General features: G+C 40.8%; 1 protein-coding gene across 2 annotated transcripts in view; it reads left to right on the top strand.

Moving 5' to 3' along the window:
- Positions 1-16,630, top strand: part of FEN1 (flap structure-specific endonuclease 1) — a 40,139-nt gene that overhangs the window by 2,021 nt on the left and 21,488 nt on the right. For both annotated transcript variants that reach the window (XM_085888923.1, XM_085888924.1), the window contains exons 3-5: positions 6,660-6,762; positions 15,505-15,568; positions 16,509-16,618. In XM_085888923.1, coding sequence (XP_085745049.1) covers positions 6,660-6,762; positions 15,505-15,568; positions 16,509-16,618 — 277 coding nt within the window. The remainder of the gene's footprint in view (positions 1-6,659; positions 6,763-15,504; positions 15,569-16,508; positions 16,619-16,630) is intronic.

Genomic DNA, 16,630 nt, shown 5'->3' with positions numbered 1-16,630 from the left:
GAATTCCTGCACCTGATTTACAGGGGAGAAACTACATCAGCCATGTAATCCAAAATGATGCAAACCCATAGCCAGGTGCTCTGGGTATATACGAATGATTACCTGAATGCTGAAGTGGGTAACCCTGGCTCTTAATTTGTTAAGCATGCAGCTACAATCATTTGCTTACCTCATCAGAGTAGTCTGCACTGTCAGTATGTAATATTTAATTATTTTTTTAATGATTTAATTAACTTTTTCAAACATCTATACAACTACTCATGGGCATCCACAACCATCCTTGACCATGTTGTAGAACGTCGGCCAAGACCCTCGTTTTTCTTCCGCCCTCACTTTTTCATTTTTATTAGCTTTTAAATTTGTTTTCTCTATAACCGCTTGAGCAATTGTCACAATACTTTCAACAAAGGAGTGCCTATCCATGGAGAATTTTAAAAACAAATTTGCATGATGATTGGATGGAAAATGCGGCCGGCGTTGCAAAAAGTATTTGTTCTGTCGGCTTGGGTTGCAGGGCGTTTCATGATATCGGGAATAAACTGCCACGGCCTCAGCTGAGTAATTGGCTTGTTCGTCCGTAAACCTGTGTAACATTCCATTCCACCCACAATTTCAACCTGAAAAATCGTATGGCCGCCATGTTGGTGCTTACTACTATGCAAAGCCAAGGACATCTTCGGCGCTGTCATATTCACAATTGCCATGCCCTCCCTATCAATTTTCCCTTCAGTGCAAAACAACCAAAGCGACTGTTGAAAGGATCATCAAATATCGAAAGGTTGGAGTTGATGGGCATCACGGGCTTTGTGAAGATCATAGTATGTATAGGCCTCATTGCTTGAGGCAACAGTCTGTTGTTTATTCACCACCTAGATAACTATGTGGCATTCTCTCAAGCATGGCTTTCATCACGGAGGTTACACAGGTCCATGCTATCATTAACGACTATTTTCTCTTCAACGACTCAACGAGGGACCATAAAAGCCATGGTGTTTTTAATGTGTTTGTTTGAGGACATTGTGAAAGAAAACCTCCATCATTATTTAGTCTTAACAATGTGTATATATGCATCAGGAAGAATATAATTGGTTTCGCATTATTTCTTGGCACAATTAGCCTGCTCGTGGTCGCTTTAGAGCTGCAATTCCATGAGGTTTCCGCATATCTTGTGGGATTGAGTCGGACAGGTGAGTGTGATGGCCAATGACATGTAGGAGCTGTTTTGATCACGGTTTCTGTAAAGTCGGTGATGACATGATCGTGTAGGAGAAAGTGTTAAATATTCTGCTGTTTTGATGAGGTCCCGTTTGCTTTAATGAGTGGGTGGAGGGGAGGACATTGTTGCAATTGCATGTTGGGGGAATAGCAACGATGGGACAGAGTTGGGAGGGGGAGGTTGAGGCTTTTGGGGGAGAGGGGATTGAGGTCTTTTGGTGGGTGGTGGGGGGGGAGTGCTGGTGAGGTGGTTGGAATGCTTGAAGTGGGGAGGGGATGGACACCTTAGGATGGGGAGGATGACGTCTTGGGATTGGGGGTGGGGAATAACAAAGATGGGACTGAATTTGGGGTGGGGGTTGAGGATTTGTGGTGGGGAGGGGATTGTGTCTTGGGGTTGGGATGGGAAAGGTGAGGACTTGGGGTTTGGGAGGGGGGTAAAGAGTTGAAGACTTGGTCACATTTTACATCACGTGGATGTCCCATGGGCCCTGACTAGTTTTTAGATCGCCTGTTCGAAGAACACAGAGCGATAGCGACACCCCCGGCGTGAGCGTCAGTGTCAGCCTGAGCGTGAAAATGTTAAAGTTTTTGGTGCAAGTTATTGTTTCCTTTCTAATGTTTTTATCTACCACACTTTTTTATACGCCCGATATATATATATATATATATATATATATATATATATATATATATATATATATATATATATATATATATATATATATATATATATATACATACATACATACATACATACATACATACATACATACATACATACATACATACATACATACATACTTATGTGTCGTCTGTCTGTCTCCGTCTGTCCGTTCCTGTCCGTACTCCAACTCCCAAAGTTTTCAACTTTCACGTTTCATATTTGGTACATAGGTACAGACTGTGGAGACGGTGTGTCGCGACATACGTTCGTCTGAAGTCGTTGCCATGACAACCAGGATGCTGTTTTCCATCCGTTCCTGTCCGCACTCTAACTCCCAAAGTTTTCAACTTTTACGTTTCATATTTGGTACATAGGTACAGATTGTGGAGACTGTGTGTCGCGACATACGTTCGTCATCTAAAGTGGTTGCCATGGCATCCAGGATGCTGTTTTCCATGTAGTAGCACAATTCTGTATATACCTTCTTGTTCGGGCGTATATTGTGCTCACTTGCTCTCTTGTTACTGATTACAATATACAAATACATATATTGCTTTAAAATTATTTGGATCGTACTTCACTGCAATGCTTTATAAAAAATATTAATTATTAGACGAGTCTTTTAAAAACGATAAATGTATAAACAGGTGAGCATTGGGTGACTTTGACACCAACTCTGGTTAATAATACTTTTATATGGTCAGTGATGGATTTAATTACCTCTGCCCTCAAAGGTGGGAAGAGGTTATGTTTTCACACCTGTTTTTGTTTGTTTGTTTGGCTTTGAACAGGGTATCTCAAAAGGTTGTGGACAGATTCAGACGAAATTTGGTGGACAGGTTGGGTGTGTGACAAGGATGAATTGATTCGATTTTGGTGAAGATGTGGATCCAGATATTAGAATCGTTTCTGTCATTTTTCACCGTTGAGAGATCGGGCCAAAAATGATATGTAGCGCGATGTCTCAAAAAGTTGTGGATAGGTTGGGTGTGTGACAAGAACGAATTGTTTCGATTTTGGTGATGATCCAGATCCATGTCCTGATACAGTAAGTAACTCCTTGCTTATCGCAAGGGTTTTGTTCCTACAAAACCTTGTGATGAGCGAAACTGTGTTAAATGAAACTTGTTTTCCCATAGAAGCTCATTTTGGGTACTGAAGGGGGGATCCGATTTTGGCTGGGCATTATGGGGATATTTATTACTTGGGTGGTTTTTCAGACATACAAATAAATAGATACGAAACGTTTTGTATTATAAACAAATCGACAACAAACAAAGTTTGCAATCTTCGAGTGGTGGTGACACTTTATTTAACCGAGGCTGGACGAATTGAGTTTATTGCGGGAGGAAAGTCACACTTGCAGAGGGCAGAATCGTCTGCCTCTTCAATCGACATCACCGTGCTGTCACTTTCTTCATACATGGGAATGGTTCGGCTGGTGGAAGAAGAAGCATCCTGGCTGGTGGACGTAGTTTGTGCTACATCTTTCAGCTTGAAAAATGTGTGGAGTGGGCCAGGTGGCTTCGTTTTTCTTTACTGCATGAAGTTCCTTGTAGCATTGAATGGCGTCATTAACAGTATGGCTAAAATCAGTGCACCTTTTAACATATGGATCTTGCTCGAAAACAAATTCTACGGCCTGCTCTAAACGTGCCAATAATTTGGCTGACATCGTCACGGTGAGCTGCTTGAGTCGAGGCGTCACAGCATATTCTTCTTCAGACCACTGCTGTTTCAACTGAATGAGATTCTCGTTGCTTCAGGGTTCTGCATAGGACTCAAGTCCTCCACGTACTCTTGGTCAACCTCATTAAAAACAGTCTACTTCGCCAGGTCGACAATTTGGCTTTTAATTGACAGAACATCACCAAACCCTGTGAAGTTTTGGACAAACTCAGGCAACACTTTTTCTTTCAGCATTCATTGTTGAAGCACTCACCTCTGCCCACGAATCGTTCATGTCTTCCAAAGCCTTAATGTCTTTAAATCATTTCACAAACTATGGGCAGGCATGTGATGTGTAGTTTGGTCTTCGATTCATGTACTTAATAACCGCTCCATGTTCTGTATGGCACTGTCTCTCACTCTGGTTCGTCTCTTAGCACCCAAACTTATCAGTCTCTGACATTTTCTTTATTTTTGCCGAACGTTTCACAATCGATTGCACAGTTGATGCAGCGATTGTGTATATGTGGTCAACATGCATCATTCCTTCACGCTCATGTCTTTCAATTGTATTAATTTTCACCTCCAATGTAACAGGCATTCGTTGTTTCTTGAGTTGAGGTGTGACTAGCGGAGGACTGGTAGGTGTCTTGGAACTCATTACAGAAAGTTTGGGCTGTTTCAAAAGGAATGTAAAAAAAAAAACAAGTCTGAAGACGACGATGGTTCACGAGCGGTATTTGACGATGTAGATTGTTTCAGAAGTCAAGGATGAGACAATGTGTTAATGTTTGACCAAGTTATAAATATGATCAACATGATGTGGTACGAGTGACAGGTTATTAGCTGCAAAATGGCGAAAACCCGGTTTCGTTCAACAACTTAAAAAAATTGACCTTTGCATAACCTTTAAAGGTCACAAAACAATGTTGTGGACATTAAAATAAGGAAACAGGATACGTGCTATAGCTTGTTGAAGTTAGTTCGTCGAAGAAGGTCAAAAACCTGGTTCAATTCCCACAACTTTGAAAATTTGACCTTTGTGAACTTTTAAGGTCAAAGGTCAAGGATTATGACCTTTGGTGCAAAACTTCCTCTGGAACATTCCAGGAACAATATAACGTCATATAGGCTATATGGCATTTCACACTCATCGGATTATCCATACTTTGATTAAATCAGCGTAAAAACAAACTTGAAGGGGGCACCACGGGCAAGGTGTTCGAGATAGAGCAAAATGGTTTCAAGACTTTAGGTGGGGAATGACCTCAAGATTATGCATAAAAAATAGTCATCCTTGCTCTCAAAGTTTGGGCGGTTGTATGATTTTTATGTCAAAATTCGAAATTTTCTAAGTTCGTGACCTTGTGACCTTGACCTTGGGACGAAAATGAAAAATCGAGCTCCGTGGGGCTATGCAGGTGCCATTGGGCTAACCAAATCCCGAAACCACTGCCAGATTCGACAAACCCCTCGGAGAATATGGATTTTTGTCAAAATCGCAATTTTCTAAGTTCGTGACCTTGTGACCTTGACCTTGGGACGAAAATGAAAAATCGAGCTCCGTGGGGCTATGCAGGTGCCATTGGGCTAACCAAATACCGAAACCCCTGCCAAATTCGATAAACCCCCTCGGAGAAGATGCAAATTGAAATTGGCTACTCCTTAAAAACACAATTTGCAATTTTCTAAGTTTGTGGCCTTGACCTTGGGACGAAAATGAAACATCGAGCTCCGTGGGGCTATGCAGGTGCCATTGGGCTAACCAAATACCGAAACCCCTGTCAGATTTGACAACACCCCTTGGAGAAGATGCAAATTGAAATCGGCTACCCCCTAAAAACACGTTTTTTGGGCGTGGCTCCGCCCATAATGGGCGCACCACGCCCATTTTCAGGAAAACACAACTAGATCATGATATAAACCTCTCACCAAAATTTTGTCAGGATCGGATGAAAACCCATGGAGCTATGCTTGGGACAGACAGACAGACAGACAGACAGACAGACAGACAGACAGACAGACAGACAGACAGACAGACAGACAGACAGACAGACAGACAGACAGACAGACAGACAGACAGACAGACAGACAGACAGACACACAACAATAACGAATATAGTGGTCACTTATTTTTTTCGTGAAAATATTTTTTCGTGAACCAAAAATAGCTGTTTTTACAGCCATTTTTCCCTGCTGAGCAGGGATTAGCTTTTCTTGAGGCAATGTTTTATGGCCGGATGCCCTTCCTGACGCCAACCCTGATCGCCTGTTACGACACACAGGGATATGGTACACCTATTCTAACCAGGGCATACACTGGGACCAGGACACTGGTACTCATTTTGCCGACCTCGGAAGGATGACAGGCTGAGTCAACCCCCTGGTGTTAATTCAGCGGCCAACAGGGCTTGAACTCAGGACCTTAGGATCCCAAGCCAGCCACCCTAGCCACTAAGCCAACACCAGGCTCATGTTTCAAAAGGAATGTAAGCCTCACTATCATTGAGCGTCTTCCACCATGTGAGCGTGGAGGAATTGCATGTACAGTACATGTGCAGTATAGTGAAAATTTGTTTAGGCACCTCTTGGATTGGATGGTTGTTGTTTCAGGCATGAGGTTTGAAAGTTTTTCCTTGCAATGACGTTGCAATATAGCGAAGCACGTTTGCGATGATCAAATATTTGGTCATAAAAACTAAATTCCAATAAATCAAAACTTCGATATGCGAACTTGTGATAAGCGAGAACTTATTGTATTATAATTCATTGTCATTGTTCACCATTGAGAGATGGGGCCAAAAACTATGTATCACATGATATTTCAAAAAGTTGTGGACAATTTATGACAAAACTTGGTGGATGAGTTGGTTAGGTGACAACAACAAGCCGATTCGATTTTGGTTAACGTCCGGATACAAATCCGGCATATCAGTGGGATACAAAATGTAAACTGTTCAGCCAGGTGGAGGTATGTGCTCTACCGAGTACCTTTTCTAGTTTTTTTTTTAAATTTAAGGTATCGTATAATTTGGATGTTTTTGCAACCATTTCACCTGATTCTTAAACTAACTGCAATGTCTCTTGTGCCTGTTGTGTTTACTCGCAGCCACCTCATGGGACTCTTTTATCGAACAATTCGTATGGTAGAAAATGGCATCAAACCCGTGTTTGTGTTTGATGGGAAACCACCACAGATGAAATCTGGCGAGGTATGAACGGCTTTTCATGTGGTTCAGGAATGTGAATTGTCAATGGAAATTTTGAAAATGATACTATACAAGATCCCATACCCTGTAAATTTTCCATCTCTGTGTTAAACTCCTTTATTTTGTTTTTGTCGCTCAGCTCCACTGTTCGTCCCCCCTGCCATCCCCCTACTTTTTTCTGTGACATCCTGATCTGTTCCGTGTTGTCGCTCCAACATGAGCCGTGACACTGTTTTCCAAAAAAAACACTCAAATACTGTGTATGAAAGTTAATTTTGTGAAAAGATATATTTAGTTGGGTATCATCACATGATTGTGATTCCTGTACTTGTATTTTGTTCGTATGGAAACATATGCAGTTTGTGTCATGACTTGGTTGCATTCCAGGTGCTTTAATTACATGTTGAGTACCGTTAATAGTTAAACGCATCACACAGCAGGAATGGTGAGCATTGGAAACATTCAATGTTTCCCTTTCCCCCATACTGTAACTCAGATCCTCCTTACACTTGGAGGATTTCGCATTGGGGGAATTAAATCGCTTGCCCCACTTACATCTAATACTCCCATGCTCTCAAGGCATTGTCTGTGGCTTTTTTGGGGGGATGGTGGTGTGTGTGAGAAGAGCGGTTGCACACAGTAGAAAATAATAGAGATTGGAATGGTGACCGTGCTGACAGTAATATTCATCTGTAGCAGTGGTGCAAAGTTAACATTGTTGACAAAAAGACAATATCACGAAAGTTGCTGTGGGAATGAACAATCCATGATGGTGGAATTGACTTGGTAAGGAAATGGATAAGATGCCTACGTGGTTGCAACAACAAATCAATATATTTTAATTTCTGTACTTCCTTGTTTTGGAACAGGCTTTGGGTACTGGTAATGATCAGTTTAAGTTGGGGTTTACATTCCTGAAAAACATGACTTGCACTGATCAGCTATTTCCCATAAGAATTGACTAAAATACAGGAGATGCATTCAAGCACTCTAAAACTCCATATGTAAAGTCTTCATGAATCGCATATTGTAAAATTTCATGAGGAAGAATAATACTAAATAATATAGGAAAGTAAGTACAACATATATTTGCACACAAATATAATTTACTCCTCCCTTGTCCCTAAATGTATGGCCCTCAAACATCTGAGGTCCCCACTCCAAGCTGATAAATCTCTCAATCCAGGCCACTGCTGATAAATCAGACATCATCTCTTTAAGAGAATCCTCCCTCCCACAGTATGCTGCCAACTCCTTCGTGTCTCTCCCCAGTTATTCTCTTCAGGTGTAATCGACCTGAACTCCATCCTTGCAGTGGTCGTTATGTACATCAAGAATTATATTACTCTCTGTGTACTGCTCTTACACCTCCCAAACCCCATGAGTAAATTTGAAAACGACGGTTTAAAAAATGTTGTACATTTTATTAATATGTGTTCTCCATATTCTCATAATAATGACCTGTTGAAGATTTGATGACAAAGCTCAAGTGGTTCAAAATGATATGGCTTGGACAGACACACTGAAGCTCAATGGTAAATAACGAAACAAGGAAGTGATTAAAAAAGATTAATAATAATAATAATAATACAGTTCATCTCGCACATGGTGCGGCAGGGCTGATGAGGACTTTTCTCCATAATTGATTTTTAATTTTCTTCATATTCTAATAATATATTCTTTGTCAACGATTAAAACTGATAATGTCCCCTATTTGCCAATGAGATTAAAATGATAGTATGTAAACTGATATGACTTAAACTGATCATTACTTGTACTTTTGGAGTCAACTTAGTGTGAAATCGGCTGGTCCAGCACACAAATTGTGCCAAATCGTGACCTCTGTGCAACCACTATTTGTCTGGCCACAACCATTTTCGCCGATGAAAGTGAAAGTGCTTGGGAAATGAATTTGCTTCTAGTGTGCACAGTCCTTTATTAATGCTGTGCTATTTCTTATTACCTCATGCAAAGTGAAAAGTGGGGCTAAGCAATTGGTTCAATCTCTGTCCTGCTTGTCTGTCTACACTCTACAGAGTACAGATGTCAGTCCATGATTGAGGAACTACTGAATTTCATTTTCATTTTATATTATGAATACAGTGGAACATGAACCTGAACACGAACCTCCAGTTTAGCAGTACTTTGGCTCTGAATTTGGCAAATTGTACGGAATCTCATCCCGATCGCACATGTGCACAGAGGAGTAAGGTAATTTTTTTTTTTACCGTCTGCTTGCCTGGCAGTAAAAAAAAAAAAAAATTGAAAATCATTCCAAATGGGAAGCCTACTGTTTTTAGGGACATCATAAATTATATAAACAACAGGTATGAGTAACTAATGTAATGTGTTTAAATAAGGTGGTGTTAAAAAAAATTGTGGTACATCAATAGTGGTAAACTTCCGAAATATAGTTATATTTTTTTATACAACCTTTAAAATTTTTATTTTATTGCAATTGACTTGTATACTTGAACATTGTAAAACAATAATTGCCTTGTTTGCATTTCCAAAAACCTTCAGTTTAGCAGCACTTGGACAAAATATTACTCCATCTCGACCAATCAAATTTTGTGCTGGCGCTCTCAGCAGGAAAGTTGTTCCACAACCTAGGAGCAGCACACAATGCCCTGTCAGCCTCCCCTTCACTACACAAACATCAGACCCACGGAATACCTAAAGCTCTGGCCTACAGCTATTCTATGGGCCCGAATCAATATGTCACGAGTTTGCACAGTAGTGCTGGTGGTTTGGAAATGGGGCCCCACTATGGACACTGTAAGATTTTAATTGCAAGCCCATTCTGTTTTACAGGAAATGAGATGGCTGATTTACGAAGTAAACGGCTGAGGACGACGTCGCCATCACCGATCCTCTCCAACAATACCGATAAGTGCATCACATGTCAGAAGACTGATGTTGAACATAAAACTATGAGCACAGAGAATGGTAGGGCACGAATAATCGAAGTAGCAGGCATTAGAAAGGACATTGTTTTGGAAAGACTGAAGCAAGCTGACATCAGTAAAATTATGTATCATGTTAGCAATGACTGTTACAAAAAGTACACACATAAGAAGATACTTGAAAAACTTAGGCAATCAAACTTCAGCTCCACTGCAGCTGACCCAGGTAATGCTAACCCCAGCCCACGGCAGAGTACCTCGTCTGCTGACCAACGGTCACGACGGTCAATAGCAGCCTCAAGGGATTCAGCATGTCGGTCAGAGGACGTCGATCTCTTCGCAAAAAAGTGTTTTGTATGTGGCAATGCAAAACATAACAACGTGTACACCAAATACCGAATATCTGAAAAAGAAAGAGCAGAATCGTTCCTCCAGGAAGCTTCCTTACTTCAGGATGAAGTTTTTACATGGACATGTGATCTTCAAGATGTAAATGCCGTGTTTGGAGTGGATTTGTACTGCCACAAACAGTGTATCCGAAATTACATCAGGAAGGGGGAAAAACTATCCTCCGAACCTGTGAGTCATGTATAGGGGTGGGGGGGGGAGTCATGATACCGTCCTGATTCTTATGCAGGACAAATCACTTGGAGTGTGGCAAAACCCTTTCTTCCTGATAGAGTCGGAGTCTCTCTGATCCATTTTGAACAAATCCTTGGGAACCTCGTACTGTGATGAAAGGTTGGGCTTCTTTGTAGGTTTTGTGTAACTTTTCAGCACTTGACAAGCTTGTTCTTCCTTGAATTGTCTTTCTCAGTGTGTTACACCCGTCTTGGACATATTCGGTTTACCCATGCTATCTGACACTCCAAGTGATTTGTCCTGTATAAGAATCAGGACGGTATCATGACTCCCCCCAATACATGACTCGCAGGTTCGGAGGATAGTTTTTCCCCCTTCCTGATGTAATTTCGGATACACTGTTTGTGGCAGTACAAATCCGCTCCAAACACGGCATTTACATCTTGAAGATCACATGTCCGTGTAAAAACTTCATCCTGAAGTAAGGAAGCTTCCTGGAGGAACGATTCTGCTCTTTCTTTTTCAGATATTCGGTACTTGGTGTACACGTTGTTAAGTTTTGCATTGCCACATACAAAACACTTTTTTTGCGAAGAGATCGAAATCCTCTGACCGACATGCTGAATCCCGTGAGGCTGCTATTGACCGTTGGTCAGCAGACGAGGTACTCTGCCGTGGGCTGGGGTTAGCATTACCTGGGTCATCTGCAGTGGAGCTGAAGTTTGATTGCCTAAGTTTTTCAAGTATCTTCTTATGTGTGTACTTTTTGTAACAGTTATTGCAAACATGATACGTAATTTTACTGTGGTCAGCTTGCTTCAGTCTTTCAAAAACAATGTCCTTTCTTATGCCTGCTGCTTCGATTATTATTCATGCCCTACCATTCTCTGTGCTCGTAGTTTCATGTTCAAGATCAGTCTTCTGACATATCATGCACTTCTCGGTATTGTTGGAGAGGATCGGTGATGGCGACGTCGTCCTCAACCATTTACTTGGTAAATCAGCCATCTCATTTCCTGTAAAACAGAATGGGCTTGCAATTAAAATCTTACAGTGTCCATAGTGGGGCCCCATTTCCAAACCACCAGCACTACTGTGCTAATTCGTGACATATTGATTAGGGCCCATAGAATAGCTGTAGGCCAGACCTTTAGGTATTCCACGGGTCTGATGTTTGTGTAGTGAAGGGGAGGCTGGCAGCGCATTATGTGCTGCTCCTAGGTTGTGGAACAACTTGCCATAAACTGAGACAGATCAGTCATCTTTGTGACAGAATTTACAGTGTCATCGATCACATGGATTTCTTGAAGGTATTTTCCTCCATTCTTTGGGGACAATGTGCATGAATTTTATGCTGTGCGGCAATGCTTTGCTCTGCAATATGTATACAATCAGTTAATATTTAGCACCATTGTTTAACTAATGTACTTACCTGATGTAATTTCCATGAAAATCGATGAGCTGATTAGATGAGCTTCATGATTCCGATGTTTCATGATTCATGATTCGATGAGCTTCATGATTCCGATGTTTCTTGCTTCATGATTCATACGGACTGATGTTTTAACTGGGGATTCCCACCTGGGAGTGCCCAGGTAGATTCCCCGTCCAGGGCTAGCCTCTGTCACCCAGACGCAGCTTCGAATCTCGGGATTCGCACGGCGCCTGGGTCGCTTCGAAATATTTCTGTAATGAGAGGAGGTTTGCCTTGCCTAACACCTCTCAATTTGATAGAGTGATTCCAGGACATTTATTCACAAAATGTTGACATTTTAAGTGAGTTGAACTTTTCGCCTCCGAATGGCCATTTTCGTTCTTTTTTCGAATTTCAGCAAGATATAAATTGGACCCCGAAGGGTTAATGTACATGTACATTTCCCACCACTGGTTTTAAAAACTTACCTATCTTGTTCTGTACAAGAATTGATCAATAAATGAAAATCCATTCATTGACATTATTTTGGAGGTCGTTTTAGTTTTGTCGGGTCCAGATTTTGGGCAAGAGTCAAATGACGTCATATTTTGACCTCTCGTGACCTTGAACTTCAACCAATCAGATCGTGCCTACATTCATCCTATAGGTGACTCTATAAGCTCAATTCTAAGTGGTAATATGTTACCATAGGTTGTTTCCTTGTGACGCTTTGTCAATTTGAATCTCCTCTTCCCCTAACTTTTGCCACGGTTTTAGTCTCCAGCAATTCTGACAAAACCATGAATTCTGGGTTTACTGCTGGGTTTCAGGATGTCCACCCTCCCTCAAAATGTGTCCAAGATGGTCCTCTATCCAAATCAGGAGAATGATTTTGGGGCCCTTTTATGCCACTTTTTGCCCTTGGCTCCAGGACTATTCTTTTTGTTTTGTTCCTTTTTGATGAAAATGCTTTCAGATCTTTCTGATTTCACCCCAAAATAATTTTGTTCAATTGTACGTAAGTGAACGCTTGTTTGAAATCCAAGAACATTTTGAAGCTATGTATTGTCAGCAAATTAATGTTTCAGAAAAGTATCAAAACTGTCACATTTTTATTGTAACAATTTCGTGTCACAATCTAGCTTGGATGTCAAAACAATTCCCAGGAGAACATGCCCCCAGCCCTTCCCCTGGTCTCCTCACATTGTACATATATGTTAACTTCTTCATAAATATATACAAGGCTCCCAACCTTCCTCTGGCCCCTCGCCTTGTACAGTGCCCTGCAAAAGTATTCACCCTCCTCCAAAGTTTTCACATTTTGATGCCACCTGAGCTTATTTCTTGATACTTTCAAATCAAACTTGATAAAGAATCTTCACAAACTACTCCAAAGTGATAAAGCTAAAAAATACAGATAAAATGTGAATAAGTTAAATTAATAGAGAAAAATTAGATGATTCTCAGTTTCATAAGTATTCAAACCCTTTGCCTAATTAACCCTAAAACACTTCAGGAGCAATTTTTTTATTTTTTTTAAAGGTTACAAAATAAATGTAACAGTTTCATCTGTTTGTAATCAGTGGTTGAACTTAAAAATTAAGCTCCCCCACTTATCTGAGTTTTAAGGTGCAACTCATTTGGTCAACCAAGGAGATGTACAAAGAAATCATTCATGAAGTGGTGGAGAAGCACCATTCAGATTAGGGTGATAAGATTTCAAAGTCGCTTGTTATCCCTTTGATTATGATGAAATCCATTACGAAGTGGAAAACTTATCATACCACCTAGACTCTACCCAGATCAGTTCGCTAATCCAAACTCGGCAACTGGGCAAGCAGGAAACTAGTTCGGGATGTCACTGCAAGTGCCTCAATGACTGAAAGATCTTCAAGGCTCATGTCTGAGATGGGGGTCATTGTTCATCAATCAACAATATCCCATTCCCTTTACAAAGCTAGCCTCGATGAGCAGGTGGCAAGAAAGAAGCCATTACTGAAAACCGCACATCGAAAAGATTGTATGGAGTTTGCAAAAAGTGTGTTGATACTGCAGGCACGTGGAGAAAAGTTTTGTGGTCAGACGAGACAAAAATTGAACATTTTGGTCTAAGTTGAAAGCATTACGTGTGAAGCCATTTTCAAAGAAATTTTCACGTGAAGAATGAGCAAAGATTTCAGCATCTCACTGTACAAAGCTGGTAGAGACCTACCCCAAAAGACTCATAATAGTCATTGCTGCAAAAGGTGCTTCCACCAATTACTGACTGAAGGGGCTGAATACTTTTGCAACCAGTGAATTTTGATTACCTCTGCCACCGAAGGTAGAGGTTATGTTTTCACCCCTTTCTGTCTGTTTGTCTGTTTGTGTACAGGATATCTCAAAAAGTTGTGGACAGATCCAGATGAAATTTTGCGGACAGGTTCGGTGTGTGACAAGGACGAACTGATTCGATTTTGGTGAAGATCCGGATCAGACTACTAGAATTTTTAAAGTGATTCTTCACCAATGAGAGATAGGGTCAAAAACGATATAGTACATAATATTTGCATGATATTTCAAAAATGTATTGGGCCCGATATGTTCTGGTGGATCAGGCATTACGTGGTGGCGGTGTGCACTCTACTGAGTGCCCTTCGAGTTATTTTAAAGTGATTTCACCATTGAGAGATTGGGCAAAACTGATGAATGGCACGATATCTCAAAGTTGTGGATGGATTCGGACGAAACTTGGTGGACAGATTGGGTGTGTCACAAGGACAGATTAATTCGATTTTGGTGATTATCCGAATCCGGATCCGGATACGAGAATTATTTTATTTTTAAAGTAATTCTTCACCATTGAGAGATAGGGCCAAAAACGATATAGGACTGTATGGCATGGTATTTCAAAAATGGATTGGGCCCGATGTGTTCTCTTGGATCAGGGATTACGTGGTGGTGGTGTGTGCTCTACCGAGTGCCCTTCTCGTTGCTTTATGTGTTTTTGCAGGTATTCCTGACATGTAACCTCCTTCAACTATTATTGTGTTTAGTTTGATCTCTTCATCTAAATGAGGATTATTGGTAGGGGGTGAATACTTTTGCTGTTTTAACCTCTTTGTTAACGTATCCAAGGCCCCCCAACCCTTTCACTGTCCCCTCGCCTTTTACATGTTAACTTCTTCGGGATTGGTGTACTCATAATTTGTTCAGCAAATTTTTTTTGTCATTTTTCACACAACCATTGACATACTTGATCTTTTTATTCTTAAGAAAAGTAAGTATAGTAAGCAAATAATTAATCTTCCAGAAAAATGTGAAAACTCTCATTTTATTCTTGTCTTTTTATTTATTCTTTTTTTGTATTTATTTTTTATTTTTTGTTAAACTTCAGGATGAATAACCACCTTATTATGGATTAAAATGGTACTGTTGAAAAGTAATAAGTTTAATGGTCTCAGCTGTTTATATGCTGGCATTATGTGACCTCAAACTATCGGAACACCTCAGCAGAATATATATTTTTTTACTATCATATCAGATCCACCATGTCCACAGAATTTGTGATGGTAAATATACAATGGATTATCCCGAAAGGCTCCTGTGTTGTGATGTACCTTAAAATTTTCCGTGGAGTTGAATTGAAAGATGCAGTTGGAGGGTGCTTTATTCTACAGTGCGAACTAAAGGATGTGTTTTGGTATCAGAATGTGGTTGTTTTATTTCTGGATTAGTTAGTGGAGTGATCAGGTTGTTTAAAAAAAGAAAAGGAAAGACAGCAACACTATAGCTCTGGACTTAATTGGGTGTGACTTAAGACTTTGATTGTATTTCTTCTTCTTTTGTCTGTTCTCCATGCAGTTGGCTAAGCGTGCTGAGCGACGTGCTGATGCTGAAAAACAATTGGCCCAGGCCCAGGAGGCTGGTATGTTTTAAATGATCAAGAGCATGGAGCTGTTTGTACAACCGGTTGCCCTGTCCCATTTGCCATCAGTATTTTGAGAGATTTATTATATTTATAGAGATTTATATTTTGGATCATTAATCAGTGTGGCAGCTATATTCAAGTGTAAGGTGTGCATAGAGGGATTTGCAGATGAAGGAATTGTTGAGTTGGATCTTGGAGATGGTGTGAAGCTGGAAGGTGTGAAAACATTTTTCTATCTCGGAAACATGCTGAATGGAGAAGGTGGATCAGACTCTTCGACGGTTGCTAGAGTGAGATGTGCATGGAAGAAGTTTCGGGAACTGAGTGGTGTGCTGACGAAGAGGGGAGTGTCGTTGAAGCTGAAGGGAAAGGTGTATGCTACGTGTGTGAGGAGTACGATGATTTATGGGAGTGAGACATGGGTACTGAACATGGAGCAGCAACAAAGGCTGGAAAGGGTGGAAATGCGAATTGTTCGGTGGATGTGTGGAGTATCGTTGAGAAAGAGGAAGACAAATGATGACTTGCTGAAGATGATGGGAATAGAGTCTGTGATGGATGTTGTGAAGAGAAACAGGTTGAGATGGTTGGGTCATGTGTTGAGGAAGGATGAAAGTGACTGGGTGAGAGGAGTGTTGGAATTGAGTGTGGTAGGAAGTAGAGGACTGGGAAGACCGAGAAAAACTTGGCTAAAGGTGGTGGAAGAAGAAATGTCGGCAAGGGGATTAAGAAGGGGAGATGCAGAAAATAGGGTAAAGTGGAGAAGATTGTCATGGGGCCTGCAAGGCTAACCCCTGCTTTAGCAGGGAAAATGGCCTTTAAATGCGTGCGTGTGTGTGATTTTGATTTTGAGAGATTTAAGCTGAAAATTTTTGAGAGCTCAGGATTAAGTTGATATTTCCTTTCGTATGTCATAGTGTGGGTTCTCCCTACGCAGGGGAAATGGAGAATGTGGAGAAATTCAACAAAAGGCTGGTGAAGGTGACAAGCCAACACAACGAGGAGTGCAAGCACCTTCTCACTCTCATGGGTATTCCTTATGTAGATGTAAGCACCAGC

Source organism: Eptatretus burgeri, chromosome 7 (assembly GCF_056783735.1).
Source record: "Eptatretus burgeri isolate ZD-2024b chromosome 7, Ebu_testis_v1, whole genome shotgun sequence".
Taxonomy (NCBI): Eukaryota; Metazoa; Chordata; class Myxini; order Myxiniformes; family Myxinidae; genus Eptatretus; species Eptatretus burgeri.
Note: the sequence above shows the minus strand (reverse complement) of the source record. Positions and strands in the feature narration are given on the sequence as shown.